This window comes from Myotis brandtii, unplaced genomic scaffold (genome assembly GCF_000412655.1).
Source record: "Myotis brandtii unplaced genomic scaffold, ASM41265v1 scaffold236, whole genome shotgun sequence".
Lineage (NCBI taxonomy): Eukaryota > Metazoa > Chordata > Mammalia > Chiroptera > Vespertilionidae > Myotis > Myotis brandtii.
The window spans coordinates 828,254-842,676 of NW_005358901.1; the positions used below are offsets into that span (position 1 = coordinate 828,254).

Genomic DNA, 14,423 nt, shown 5'->3' on the forward strand with positions numbered 1-14,423 from the left:
CCTCCTCTGCCGCCGCCGCCATGGCCCGGCCGCTGGTACCCAGCTCCCAGAAGGCGCTGTTGCTCGAGCTCAAGGGGCTGCAGGAGGAGCCGGTGGAGGGCTTCCGGGTGACCCTGGTGGACGAGGGCGACCTGTACAACTGGGAGGTGGCCATTTTCGGCCCCCCCAACACCTACTACGAGGGCGGCTACTTTAAGGTGAGCCCGCAGCCCATTCGGATGCCCCGACCCTCTCGCATGGTGATCCCCCTCTCCCTTTGCCCAGGCTCTCCGCTGTCACTCGGGGTTCCTCAGTCACCCCTTCCCAGGCCCCAGGAGTCCCCGAGAACTTAAACTCAGACCACCCTCCCCCCCGAGTGGAGGCTCGGGGCGCTGTTTTGTTTGGGCGGGTTCTTGTGTACCTCCCTCCTGGGAGGTGTCAGCTCCTGGTGCCCCCTTCCCGGCCCCGCCCTGGCGAACCCAGCCTCTGCCGCTTTCTCAGCCCCCTGCCCGGGACAGACAAAGGCCTCCCCAGAACCAGCGAGCACTGTTGTTGGGGAGCACTGGCCTCGGGGAGGGAAGGAGGGAGGGAGGGTGGCCGGCGGTGTGAGGGTAGGGGTCTGGCTCCGCCACTTGCTCAGATGCTAACAAAGGCCTGGATGGGACTTTGGCAGCCGGACCTGCTTGGAAAGCAGCCACCCTTGGCGATAGCAGCGGGCCAAGCCCTCTCGGCTTTATCCGGAGCTTTACAAAACCTGTTCTCTCGGGAAGGTTGGGGCGGAGGTGTCACTCCTACTTCCCCTGTCCTGGGAGCCACACTATGGGGGAGCCCCCGTGGGCCTCCAGGACCCTCGCCTCAGAAGCTCCAGCTCCTCTCACCCCAGCTGGCCTTTCTCAGGTTCCACTAAGCAGATGGCCAGAATCTCACTCTGGGCCGTTTCTTCTGTGGTTTAATTCCAAGCAGTTCCCTGTTGTTGTTGTTGTTGGGATCAGGAAAGGGAAGTGCTGGCTTTCCCCGGGACTGGTGTGACAAAGGACTCGGGCAGCTTTCTCATCCTCATGATCTTAGTCCAGATGTGGCCTAGGAAGGACCCCTTTCAGGTAGTAGGCCTTGACTTTTTGAGCCGGAGGGATGAGGCAAGGGGTCTCCCTGTGGGAGAGGTGAGAAATGAGCATTGAGCATAGGAACACACCCCATCACAGCCTGCCAAGAGCATGGCTAGGACCTGCCAGGTTTTGCCTGGCTGGGAGGCCTGGGTGGGGAGCAGAAACCACAGCGAGGCCAGGCTGGGGGTGGGGAGGGAGGGGCAGTGCTGCCCAGACAGATGTCTCTGTTTGCACTTTTGACTAATGTTTTGGTCTCACCTGCTCAGTTGTCTATGAGGGAGCCGCCTGGCCTGCTGGGGTGGGATGAGGGGAGGAGAGTGAACAGCCCTGGTCTGAGTTGTGAATTTGGAGTCAGACTGCCCCAGGCGGGGAACAGATTTGGGGCTGATTGCTGAAAGGTTTACCCAGCCCCCTCCCTAGCTGCCTTTGTCTGCTTGGAGAGCAGCAGGTTGTGAGGATAAGGGCTCCTTCAGAACTAGGATCCCACCCTTAGGCGAAGCCAGGCCAGGACTAAGGTTGCTTAGAGTGGTAAAGGATGTGATGTCTGGCTATGGCTTCCTAAGTGGTTGCAGGGATTGTGAGGAGAGCCTCCCAGGTTTTTCTGGGGATAATCTCGTTTTCCTAGAAAAGAATGGATTGTGGAGGGAGCCTGCCAGACTTTGATCACATCTGCCTTAGGGTCTGTCCTCAAGGAAGCCAGTATGGAGTCTAGGGTGGTTCTGCCACCCACCCAGTCCTCCCATTCCGGTCTCCATGTGGTCAGGTAGGGAGTGGGTTTAACCCTCTTCCGCAGGAGATGTGGAAATGCCCATGGGCCACCATCACTTCCCAACCACTTCCTCCAGCACCTTTTCGAGGCCCAACCTAGCTGCCCCTAATTCTCCTTTATGAGGCAGGTCCCCGGGCAGTATAGTGTGCTAAAGGGGCGAGAAACCAGGTTCTGGAGCCCCCTCCACACTTCACTTGCTGTGTGCCCTTGGGGAAGGTGCTTTCATTCTCAGAGGTAAACAAGGCATGATGAGACCTGGTGGGTGCTTAGTGCAGGGAAGGCCTGTCCCCCCTGCTCCACTGAGGAGGCCTCAGCCATTTCTCAGGTCGTCACTTAGAAGCCCAGCACTGGGTTTGGGGGACCCAGGTTCCAGACTTGTTCTGCTGCCACAGCTAGTGGCCTCATCATTTAGCCGAGAGCAGAAGGACTTGACCCAAATGGCCCCACCCAGCAAAGGTGCCCTTTTCCTCTGTGGCCCCTAGCCTGCTCTTCGCCCCTGAGAGCCTGAGGCACTGCCAGGATCCTGGGCCAGATGTCCCGAAACCTGCGACTTGGGGCTTAAGCAAGCAAAAGAAGCTTCCTCACCTACTGAAACTGTGTAGCTCTGTCACCCAATCGGTCAGGTGGCCCTCCCCGTCTCCCACGTGACCTTCCTGTCTGCCTTCTTGATCTCCCAAGATGGACACCTGTGGGCAGAGAGTGTGTCCACCCAGCACTGACTCATCTCCCACAGGGCCCAGGCCACAGAGGTATCGGGAAGACCTGCCAAGTGAACACACATCTATTTTAATCCTCCCCACAACCTGGGCATTGAGGCAGGGAGTCCAGCACTGTACTGAGGCGCACAGCTCCCAGGGCCAAGGCCTAGGCCCCTGCCGGTCTGTGGAGCTGTTTGCTGGTGTGAGCCCACCTTGGGGCCCAGCCTCCTGACCCTCCTACAGGCCTGGGCCAGATGGGCTTGGAGCTGCTCCTTGGGCAAGTGCCCACACTCCCCAGTAGCAGGGTGGTTACCAGGATCAGCTCAGGTGACCCCCAAAAAGCCCATGGCGACCTATTGTGCACCTGACCCCAGATCTATTAGGGGTCTGTGCAGCTTGTGGGATTCCTTGTGCACTCATGCGCACACAAGTGCCCGTCCCAGCTGAGCAGCCCTTCTGTAGTGGGGTATCCATCCCAGCCTGATGCCCTTGTTTGTGTGTTTATGGACGGAGTCCTCAAGAGGTATCCTGTCCTGTCCAGCCTGCACCCATACTCGGCACTGATGGGACAACAGGGTCAGCCCTTGTTGAGTCCTCCTGCTCTCTGCCCACCCCCCAGGCACGCCTCAAGTTTCCCATCGACTACCCTTACTCCCCACCAGCCTTTCGGTTCCTGACCAAGATGTGGCACCCCAACATCTATGAGGTGAGCCTGCCTCTCCCCACTTACCCTTCCCGGCCTCTCTGTAATGGGGGCGGGCAGGGGAGGGGCACTGTGTGGCCTGACATGCTGGTATGGGCACTGATCCCTCCCTCCTGTCCCTGCACAGACAGGGGACGTGTGCATCTCCATTCTCCACCCCCCAGTCGATGACCCCCAGAGCGGTGAGCTGCCCTCGGAGCGGTGGAACCCCACCCAAAATGTCAGGTGAGGCTGGTCAGCAGGTAGACGTGCCCCCCCACCCCCAGCATTTCTGACCTCTTTGTTCCAGACATGGGGAGACACACCTGTGTCATCCTTGGGGTCACAGCTCCTTGCAGTGCTTTGGCATCTATTGAAACTGGTCTTCTGCAAGCGTGCTGGGGCCCTGGGGGTCCGGGGCCATCTCTGCTGGCCTCTCCCCTCATTTCCTGACACTCACTGCCCCATCAAATGGGAATCCTGTGTTCATATCTTTCTGCCCACAGGATCTTCCCTCTGCCTTACCCTGAGGTCTCCCCTCCTTCCTCATCCTCCACTGAGCCTAGCCAAGTCCCCAGGCCTGGCACCCCACCTCTTTGCCTGCATATCCTTAGTCCTGCCCAGGCCATAGTAAGAGATGGTAGCACAGAGGGACCCTTTTGCCAGGCAGGGCACTAGGGCATGGGAGAGGCATGTTCCAAGTGGAAGGAAGGTGCTCCTGGGCTTGACTGCCCACACATACCTTGTCCAGAGAGCTGGGCATGCGGCAGAGGGCAGGAGTAGTCAGGGAAGGCCCGCTGAGAAGTCCAGACAGATGTTGCTTTTGGGATAGGAAGGTACAAGGGGATCTCTGAGTGGGTGTTGGCTTTAGGGTGTGTCCAAAAGCTCCCCAAGTGACATTCAGGCCTCAGAGGCTGCAAAGCTGGGACTTTGCGTGTTCTCCAATAAATGGCAGCCACCAGGGGGCTGTGCTCAGCCTGTGGCTCCTGCTACAACGTCGGACCTGGCTTCCAGGATGTGTAGTGCAGACAGTGAACACCCCTCACACCCTGTACCCGCTGACTTTGTGCTCCCTCCCCCAGGACCATCCTCCTGAGCGTCATCTCCCTCCTCAACGAACCCAACACCTTTTCCCCAGCTAACGTGGACGCCTCTGTGATGTACAGGAAGTGGAAAGAGAGCAAAGGCAAGGACCGGGAGTACACAGACATCATCCGGTAAGGAAGGGCTCCCAGATAACCTGGCTTCTCACATCTCTCCACAGGGCAGGAATCACTAATGGGGAAATCTAGGCCACTGGACAGTGGAAAAGATCCAACCAGATTCAAGCCCAACCCATTGGTTCTTTCCTCCTGTCCTCTTCCCTCCCTCCCTCCCTCCCTCTGCTCCTCCTCCTCCTCCTTCTCCTTCTCCTTTTTAAAAATTTTTTAAAAGAAAATTGGGTGTTTTTTGCAATTTCAAATATCTTTCATACAAGTCCATGTATTTAATGTAGTAAGTAGACATACTGTGTGTGTGTGCATGTTGGGATATGGTTGTATCACACACACAGGCATAATAGTGCAGCACAGAAATAGACACCCAGGTGTCCAGCAGCGAGCTCCAGAGGTCCTCCCGGTGTTCCCTTTACCCCTTGCCCCCCTCTCTCCAGGGCAGCATCTCTGAGAATGGGGGCCTGTGGTAAGTGTGTCCAGCAAATGGGGGTATGGCTTGCCTGTCCGCTTTTAAGTGCTTCATGACCCACATCCAGGCATACACGTGTCCTTCCACTGCTTGCTTCTGTTCCTCATCAGTTTTTCATATGGTCATTTTTCATGTTACTGAGATTGTGCTTTGTGTAATGTTTTATCTTTCCCACTTAATAATTTGCTGTTGCGAACATCATTTATTTAAGTTTGTAATTTTGAAACTTGGAATCATTATTTAAAGGCAGAAAAACCATATGGTATCAGCATATTTAGAAAATAGCCTTCTTTTCTAAAAAGATAATTTTTTCTTGGTTCTAAGAGCAATGTATTACTTAAGGATTTGCCAGAATTAGCCTCTTATTCTTGTAGCTGTTCCCAGTGCTCTTCCCTCACAAATGAGCAGGCAACCATCTTCCAGACTTTATATAGTGTATTCTCAGCAGTGCAGGTGCCAGATCGGGGACTGAACCTTGTTTAGGGCGCTGGGTGTGCAATCCATTGGCTTTCTGTCCGAGCTATGTGACCCATTCTTTTGCCTATTCTGTTTGTCGAATTCTGTGAGCTCTTGTGTCCATTGTCCATTGTCACTTTTTATCATGGAGTTTACTGATTTGTTTCATGACAAACAGCCCTTTATTAGGTCTTTTCTAAATACCTTTCAGTTTGTCATTTACCTTTTATTTTTTATTTATTTATATTTTTATTGATTTCAGAGAGGAAGGGAGAGGGAGAGAGAGATAGAAACATCAATGATGAGAGAGAATCACTGATTGGCTGCCTCCTGCACGCCTCCTACTGGGGATAGAGCCTGCAACCCGGGCATGTGCCCTTGACTGGAATCGAACCTGGGACCCTTCACTCTGCAGGCTGACGCTCTATCCACTGAGCCAAACCAGCTAGGGCTCATTTACCTTTTAATTAGAAAAGTAAATAAGAAGTTAGACACACTCCTGCCTTACGGCCCAGTCATTCCAGGCTTAAGTACTTACCCAAGAGAAACAGGCACATTCTGCACCAGCATCCATGCAATGTTCAAAACTGCATCAACTCACCAAAAACAAACAACAACCCAAATGTACATCCACGGTGAAGGATGAGCAAGCTGTGGCCTCTTCACCAGCCATGTGGACACATCTCCAGCTGTTAAGCTTCGTGAAGGAAGCCATCCACAGTGAAGGGTGAGCAAGCTGTGGCCTGTTCACCAGCCATGTGGACACATCTCCAGGTGTTAAGCTTCGTGAAGGAAGCCAGGCAAACAAGGGAGCACGCTGCTGGACAGGAATCCTAGGAAGTGCATCTGTGGCCATCGGGGATATGGGCTTTAAGAGGCATAGGGGCCATAACCGGTTTGGTTCAGTGGATAGATTGTTGGCCTGCAGACTGAAGGGTCTCAGGTTTGATTCCAGTCAAGGGCACGTGCCCGGGTTGTGGCTCAGTTCCCAGTGGGAGGTGTGCAGGAGGCAGCCAATCAGTGATTCTCATCATTGATGTTTCTATCTCTCCCTCTCCCTTCCTCTCTGAAATCAATAAAAAATATATATATATATTTTTAAAGAGGCATAGGGGCTCTCGCTTGTTTAGCTCAGTAGATAGAGCATTGAACCGCATCCAGTACAGCCAGGGGTGAACCTGAGGAGGGGTGGTGAAGGTTTAAAGCAGTGGTTCCCAAACTTATTTGGCCTACCGCCCCCTTTCCAGAAAAAATATTACTCAGCCCCTGGAAATTAATTTTTTAAAAATTTTAATAGCAGTTACTCATCGCCCCCAAATGCACCTGTGGCCATCACCGCCCCCCTGGATCGCTGCAGCGCCCACCGAGGGGCGGTAGCGCCCACTTTGGGAATCACTGGTTTAAAGAAAATAGACAAGAGAATGCAGCTGGGGCCAGGTAGGATCACTGCCTAGATGAGAAGACAGTGACAGCTTGTAAGCGAAGCTTTATTTTATAGTCTGATCACACAAAGCAAAACAAGGGGAGTTGTCAGCATGTTTGCAATGTCCTTGCGAGTTTCAAAATCTATTTCGTTACTCAAGCCTTGTTTTGGCAGCACTTGCTGCACTTCCCACAGCCCATTAGCTACCTAGGAACAAGGGAGGACTATAAGGTCAAGCTTAATTGTGCTAAGAGGGCTCTGCCCTCCAAGCTGGGATTTGTATGTGGCTCTGCCACAGGTGAGTCTGTATATTTTAAAAAATAAAAATAAAAGAGGCATAGGGGCGTCTGGGGGTGATGGGTACATTTGTGATCTCATTTGTGGGGTGCTTTCAGGAGGCACATGTGGGTCAGAGCTCACTGCTGACACATTATATGGGTACAGTTCGTGTTAATAAAGCTATGGAAACAAATCAAATAACGAAGGCAAAAACATTTATGCACAAATAGAAGCAAAAACCCCATGATCCTAATACCTAATGGTTAATGTCTGGGTGTATCCTTCCAGATGTTTATCCAAAAAATGGAACCACGCTGTATAGGCCACTTTGTAACCAACTTTTTAGTCAGGTTTGTTGAGATGTCATGTCCAGTGGAGCTCATCCTTTTTGGAGTCAATTTGGTGAGTTTTGATAGTTAACATGATTATCTCCTTGCTGAGGTGCAGATCCAGCTCCACCACCTGAAACTTTCCTCCCACTCCTCCGCCATCCCTTCCCTCCCACTCTACCGCTGAGGTGCAGATCCAGCTCCACCACCATCCCTCCCACTCCTCCGCCATCCCTTCCCTCCCACTCTACCCCAGCAGCCCCTGCTCTTACCTCGAAAGTAGGAAACAGCCTTTAGTAGCTTCCTGGGGCCTGATCTTTGAGGCTGTCCATGTGCTTACTTGTCATAACTTGTTTTTCCCTTCCTAAGAAACCAACCATTTTTGTCTCTAAACAGCCCTCAGTTCTCCGTTTCACCTCATCCTGCAGTTTGACTAGTCCCCTGTCTTACCACACGTGTGTGCACCTGTGAGCACATGTACGTGCACACATGGCGTTGGTGGCCTTGCAGTGTCGGGTCTTCTCCCTGTCCTGTGGTGCCCCTCTCTATCAACTTCTGTTTTATTTTCCTTTATTAAATTCTGCTGGCTCCTTTTAGTCTGGCTTGTTTTTGCTGGTTGTTCGGTAGTGGTTTATGTAACAATTTTCTAAACCACTTTGACACACACAGCCCCCAGGGGACCCATGAGCAACAGGGTGCACCCTTCTCTGCATCCCGCTGTGGTCCCGGGAAAGCTGTCCTTGATGCTGGGCAGTCATAGTTTCCAGTCTGTGGAGCTGATGAACTGTGATGGACATAGCAACACTAGTCCCCCACCAGCCATCCTAGGAGGTGCTTGGCAAGCACCTGCTCTGCCAGCCTCATTTGATACTTGTGCACAACCCTCAGGGTCTCAGGGTGAGTGCTGGGTGGCACCTTCAGAGTATCCTGCCCACGTGGCCCGCTCCTTTGCCAGTTCTTCCCCGCCACCTCCCACATGGTGCCGAAATAAAATCCAGACTATTTTTATCCCTCCAGACTCCCTGTGGGCCAGCTCACATGTGCCCACGTGGGTAGCTGTGATGGCTGCTTTCTGCCTGTGTGCTCACCCCCATCTGCGTTCCCACATGTTCTGTCAGCGTGACCAGGCAGAGCCCCTGGTGGGCTTAGAGGTTTTAGCATCTGTGGATTGGTCCTGCGAGGTTCCAGTTTCAGATGTACTTGGTGCTGGGGCTAGGGTGTTGACGGTCAGGTGTATGTCCCAAGGGATGTTACTGCCCTGTGTCACCTCATTTGTCCTCCCTTTCACTGTAAACAGGAGCATTTCCCAAACCTCGCCTGCTGCCTCGTGAGCAGTGCAGTGCTGAGTCCACACTTTCCAGGGTGAGCCCGTCCCATCCTTTCTCTCTCTCCCAGAGTGTTGTCCCCACCATCCACTTTTCCTCCTTCTGCCTGCCTCCTAGGCTCCTCAGCTGGTTGAAGTCCTCAGCTGTGGCCCTGGAGGACTAACCCCCCTTGATATTTTGTCAGCTGGGTTAAGTGTACAGTTTCGTGGCAACCTTTTAAACCTAGTGTAGCAATCTTCTGGGATCCTTGGTCCCTGCTGCCGTGTCCCCTGTGGCTTGGCCTCGGTCAGGCCCCTCCCCAGGGCTTAGTGCACGAGTCACACTCCACAAAGCTGCCTGGTCACCTCCTTTCCTCCAAGGGCATCTGGCTATGGATCCTGACACGGCCATAGCTCGCCTGACTCCCTGCCTGTCTCTCCCCCAGGAAGCAGGTCTTGGGGACCAAGGTAGACGCGGAGCGGGATGGCGTAAAGGTGCCCACCACGCTGGCTGAGTACTGCGTGAAGACCAAGGCCCCGGCGCCCGATGAGGGCTCGGACCTCTTCTACGATGACTATTACGAGGATGCCGAGGCCGAAGCTGACAGCTGCTTTGGGGACGATGAGGATGACTCTGGCAACGAGGAGTCCTGACACCATGTCCCGCGCCGAATAAACTTACAGATTTTACCTCACCAGGCCCAGACTCTGTGGGCTCTCGGGCACCTCCTGACGCCGAGACTACCTCAGGGAGGTGGCTCCGCTCTTGCCTTGTCTCCTTGGTCTCGCTTTCCTTTTCCCATGTTTGTTCTGGGTTTTCCTCTGCTTCAGAGAGGAGGGGCCCCGTTAGTGCTGGGCACCTGGTGGGCCTCGGGGCAAAGGTGGCCTGAGGGGCCCGGACTCCAGTCCTGTCTACTGGAGCCAGAGACTTGGGGCTCCCAGCTCATGAGTGGACAGATTAACTTGTCGTCACCTCTTCTCTCGGCTTTGGTTTGTTTGGAATCTAAATAAAACAACTTTATGAGAAGCCCAGAGACCAACCTTTCCTTGGCCTCCCCAAGGACTACAGGGTACAGTGGCCGGGCCTGATGCCTGCAGCACCTAAGTGCGTGGAGCCCAGGGGCAGGCCTAGCACCTGGGTGCACTCCTGAGGCTGAGGATGTGGGCCCAAGGTCCTGAGCCCTAGGCTGGAAACAACCTGCAACCTCCAGCCCTCAGGTGGCTCCACCCTGCTGCCTGCAGATGCTGCACCCAGTGTCACCCAAGCCTCTGACTTTATTTCTGTGTAACTGAAAGGCCTGGAGCAAGCTGGATCCAGGGTCCGATGGTGACATCAGAACAAAGGCCCGAGTGAGGCCTGGCCTGACTGGTTGCTGTGGCTGGAGCCTATATGACCCCCATGCAGGTGGCGGACAGGTGCACCTGGGCCCTGGCAGACCCCGTAGAGCCTACGCACCTGGTCTGCTTCCTGCTCCATGAATGCACCACAGCCCCAGTGCCACAAGCACAGCTTTTATAGTTGGCCCTCACAATTTTGTTTGTTAACATGAATGATTTTCCTACATTAAAATGTGCAAAGTTTCACCCAGTTGTTTTAATTTCTTGCTTTCCTTAAACTCAACTGGTGGGCAGCACAGGGCCAGTGAGGCTCCTCTACTCTTCGACGAACACACCCACTCACCAGAGTACTCAACTGGATTTGAGCAGAGTTCCCCCACCCCCCATGGCAACCACACCCTTCCTCCTCCCTGGGCCTTGTCTAGGAGCCTCTGAGCCCCACTGTGCATGACAGGTGAGGCAGCCCTCAGAGCACCCATGAATATTCTTGGAGCCCCACATGTATGACCCTCTGCAGGCACCAAGGCCAGGACAACAGCCTGTGTTTTTAACTTGCAGGCACCTCCTGCTGCTCAGGCCTGGGGATGTACAGCCTCTCTTCAGTTCCTCTTTAAGTTAGAGGCATTTCCTGAGGGGGAAGCTGAGTCAGCCTCTGCACCTCGCGGGTGGTGAGGGGGAAGATGTCACCCACAGTGTGAGCTACTCTCGGGCTGTTTCCTGTGAGCCCGGCAAGTTGGTGGCAGCCTCCAGAATGACAGTGAAAGGGAAGGGCCTCCTGGGGTCCAGGAGCCACTAGCCTGCACCAGAAAGCCTTGTATCAGCAAACCAGGACCCTTGGCCAAACTAGCCACACCCCCTTTACTGGGTCTGGCTGTTTATGAGCTGCAGCTTCAGTACTGAGTAATGTCCCAAAAAGCCAAAAGTACTTAGTTTGGCCATTTATAGAACATTTTGTCAACCTCTGTCTTAGAGTCATGCCAGCACCCACTGCCACCCTCTGGCTTGTTGGTTCAGCTTCTCTCCTTTGGACCTCTTCCCTGTCTCCACACTCCCAGTGCTACAGAACAAACCACCTGAACTTAGTGACAGAGCCACTGCCACTTTATACTCCGCTTCTGTGGGTCAGGAATCAGGCGGCTTGTCCCCTCATCACCATGTCTAGGTGACTTAAATCATGGGACCTGGGGTCTTCTGGAGGCATCTTAACTCAGGTTGGGTGCCTGGGCTGGGGCAACTTCAAGCCCAGGCTCAGGGACTGAGTGGCCTGCACATGCCCCCACACCCATCACCAGGCTTCCTCTCAGCATGGTGGCACAGGCTCCAAGATGACGGTCCCAGGAGCAAGGTCATTTCTGAGCAGCCTTGGAGGTCACACCATGCCGCTTCAGCTGCACACAATTGGTCTAAAAAGGCACAAACCCACCCAGATTCTAGGAGGGGGGACACAGACCCTACCTCTTGATGGGAGCATGTCTGACGATCAGTGGCCATGTTCTAAAACCGCCACAAGCCCAGTCACCGTGGCACAGTGGTTGAGTGTCAACCTATGAACCAAGAGGTCATGGATCAATTGTAGTCACCGTGGCACAGTGGTTGAGTGTCAACCTACGAACCAAGAGGTCATGGATCAATTGCCGGTCAGAGCAATGCCTGAGTGGCAGGCTCAATCCCCAGTAGGGGGGTGTGCAGGAGGTAGCTGATCAATGTTTCTCTCTCATAGATGTTTCTATCTCTCTATCAGCCTAGTCACCGTGGCACAGTGGTTGAGTGTCAACCTACGAACCAAGAGGTCATGGATCAATTGCCGGTCAGAGCAAAAACAGGACACATGCCTGGGTTGTGGGCTCAATCCCTGGGGGTGGGGGGAGGGGTGCGGAGGGAGGCCATGCAGGAGGCAGCCAATCAATGATTCTCTCTCATCATTGATGTTTCTATTGCCCCCTCTTCCTTCCTCTCTGAAATCAAAATATTTTTAAATAAATAAATAAAACCGCCACAATCTGCCCTGGCCAGTGTACAATCTGCCCTGGCCAGTGTGGATCCGTTGGAGCATCGTTCCATACACCAAAAGATCGCAGTTTGATTCCCAGTCAGGGCACATACCCAGGTTTCAAGTTCAATCCCCAGCTGGAGGCAACCGATCCTTGTTTCTCATATCAATGTCTCTCTCTCTCTTTCTCTGTCCCTTCCTCTCTCTCTAAAATCATAAAAGTATGTCCTCGGATGAGGGTTTTTTAAAAATAAATAAAACTGCCACAATCTGTCCCCCTTTCCTCCATAGACTGTACTCCGCACGATTGCCAACAGCTTTTGCACACACAGATGTGACTAAAATATCTGAGGCCTCCAGTTTTGAATCATCTTTACTGACCAAGCCAAGGACAGGTGGCTTTGACATGCAGAACTTCAGTGTTCTAAGATGCATAATCTATATATATAAAAGCCTAATATGCAAATTGTCCCTGCGGGAGTTCAGCTGGGAGACGATCACTCGCTATGACATGCGCTGACTACCTGGGGGCGGTGTGGAACGAAGGGAGGCCCCGGCCGGCATCCGGAAGGCTCCGATCAGCCCTGATTGCCGGCCAGGCCTAGGTACCCTACCTGTGCATGAATTTCATGCACCGGGCCTCTAGTGGGGTTAATAATTAGAGTTGAGCCCTAGCTGGTTTGGCTCAGTGGATAGAGCTTTGGCCTTGGACTGAAGGGTCCCAGGTTTCATTCTAGTCAAGGGCACGCACCTTGGTTGGAGGCTCCTCCCCAGCCTGGGCCCGGGTCAGGGCTCGTGCAGGAGACAACCAATCGATGTTTCTCTCTGTCTCCCTGACCTGTGGTCAGCAGGATAACAGCCCCAGAGATGTCCATTCCCTAATCCCAGAGTCTGCTCTGGGGAAAAGCAGGAAACAGTTCTTCCCTGAGGGTCCTGCCTACACCGGGGTTTAGCCCAGTGAGGCCCACTTACTACTTCTAGCTTCCAGAACTAAGAGAATAAATTTGTGTGGTTTTAGGCACTAAATGTGAGGTAATTCCTTAATCTGTTACAGCTGCAGGCGGAAACTAACATCCCCAAACTCCGCTTTCTCTGTGTGGGCCTCCTCTCACTTTGGGCCACCCCCAGGCTGACATCCTTCCAGCTCCAAGTCCAGCAGAGAATGAGGCCTGTTTCTGAAAAGTACCAGTAGAAGAAACCCACACCATGGCCCTCAATGAGACTGCTTAGAACAGTGGTTCTCAACCTTCCTAATGCCACGACCCTTTAATACAGTTCCTCATGTTGTGGTGGCCCCCAATTTCATTGTTACAAATTGAACATAATTAAGGCATAGTGATTAATCACAAAAACAGTATGTAATTATATATGTTTTCCGATGGTCTTAGGCGACCCCTGTGAAAGGGTTGTTCGACCCCCAAAGGGGTCGCGACCCACAGGTTGAGAACTGCTGGCTTAGAACATTCTGCCCTGAACCAAAGGAGGGGGAATGGAGCAATCTGATTGGCCAATTGGGTTACAAGAATGGGGAGGGCTGAGGAGTAGGCTGGGAGGGAGGGAGGACTGAAGCCCCTGGGAGCCTTCATAACTGCCCCGGCCATGCCTGGCCCAGAACAGACATCACTGCTCAATATAGCACTCCATGCAGGTGAGCCTGACTAGGACCCTCAGATTTGTGGTCATCCCCCAAGTGCTCATAGCACACGAGTGTTCCTATCATCTGTATCCAGAATAACCAAAGTTTGGAAACAGCCCAAATGTCCACGGAACGATGAAGGGATAAACAAGATGTGGTCCATCCATACAATGGAATGTGATTCAGCTTACAAAGGAAGGAAATGCTGCTATGTGTTACAACATGGATGAACCTTGAGGACATTATGCTCAGAGAAATAAGCCAGACACAGAAGAACAAACACTGTGCGACTCCACTCATACGTGGTCCCTTAGAGGAGTCAAATCTGTAGAGACAGAAAGTAGATAAGTGGGCGCCAGAGAGCGGGGGTGGGGGCGGAGGAAGGTTTAGAGTGTTTAATGGGGACAGCCTGTCAGTTTGGGGAGATGAGAAAGTACTGAAGATGGATGGTGGGGTTGAGTGGCTACACAACAACATGAATGAGCTTAATGCCACTGAGCTGTATATTTAAAAATGGCTAAGATGGTACATTTTATGTTATATATGTATTTCGTCATGATAAGAAACGGGGCCAAGAAAACAACCACCTTAAAACCACACACACAGAGGTGTGAGATGGGGGTTGAACATGATGGGATATTAGATGATGAGGGGGAACTTTTGTTAATTTTTCAGGCGTGATGTGTAGTGTGGTTTTCTCTTCAGAGAGCCTTTTCTGAAATGCTTCTGGGTGAAAAGCAACTAGCTGGGGG

General features: G+C 53.0%; 2 protein-coding genes across 4 annotated transcripts in view; both read left to right on the forward strand.

Moving 5' to 3' along the window:
* The first annotated feature begins 6 nt into the window (after window positions 1–6).
* On the forward strand, window positions 7–9,402 carry CDC34 (cell division cycle 34). 2 transcript variants are annotated; one of them, XM_005866661.2, is made up of 5 exons: window positions 7–197; window positions 3,172–3,258; window positions 3,383–3,480; window positions 4,317–4,451; window positions 9,154–9,402. In XM_005866661.2, the coding sequence occupies exons 1-5, from the start codon at window positions 21–23 to the stop codon at window positions 9,359–9,361; spliced, it is 705 nt and encodes a 234-aa protein (XP_005866723.1). In that variant the 5' UTR covers window positions 7–20; the 3' UTR covers window positions 9,362–9,402. The 2 variants fall into 2 exon arrangements, with proteins under 2 accessions (XP_005866723.1, XP_014395575.1); XM_014540089.1 differs by lacking the exon at window positions 3,172–3,258.
* A 427-nt stretch (window positions 9,403–9,829) lies between these two features.
* GZMM (granzyme M (lymphocyte met-ase 1)) overlaps window positions 9,830–14,423 on the forward strand; it is an 11,490-nt gene continuing 6,896 nt past the window's right edge. For both annotated transcript variants that reach the window (XM_005866726.2, XM_014540088.1), the window contains exon 1: window positions 9,830–10,499. In XM_005866726.2, coding sequence (XP_005866788.2) covers window positions 10,493–10,499 — 7 coding nt within the window. In that variant the 5' untranslated portion in view covers window positions 9,830–10,492. The remainder of the gene's footprint in view (window positions 10,500–14,423) is intronic.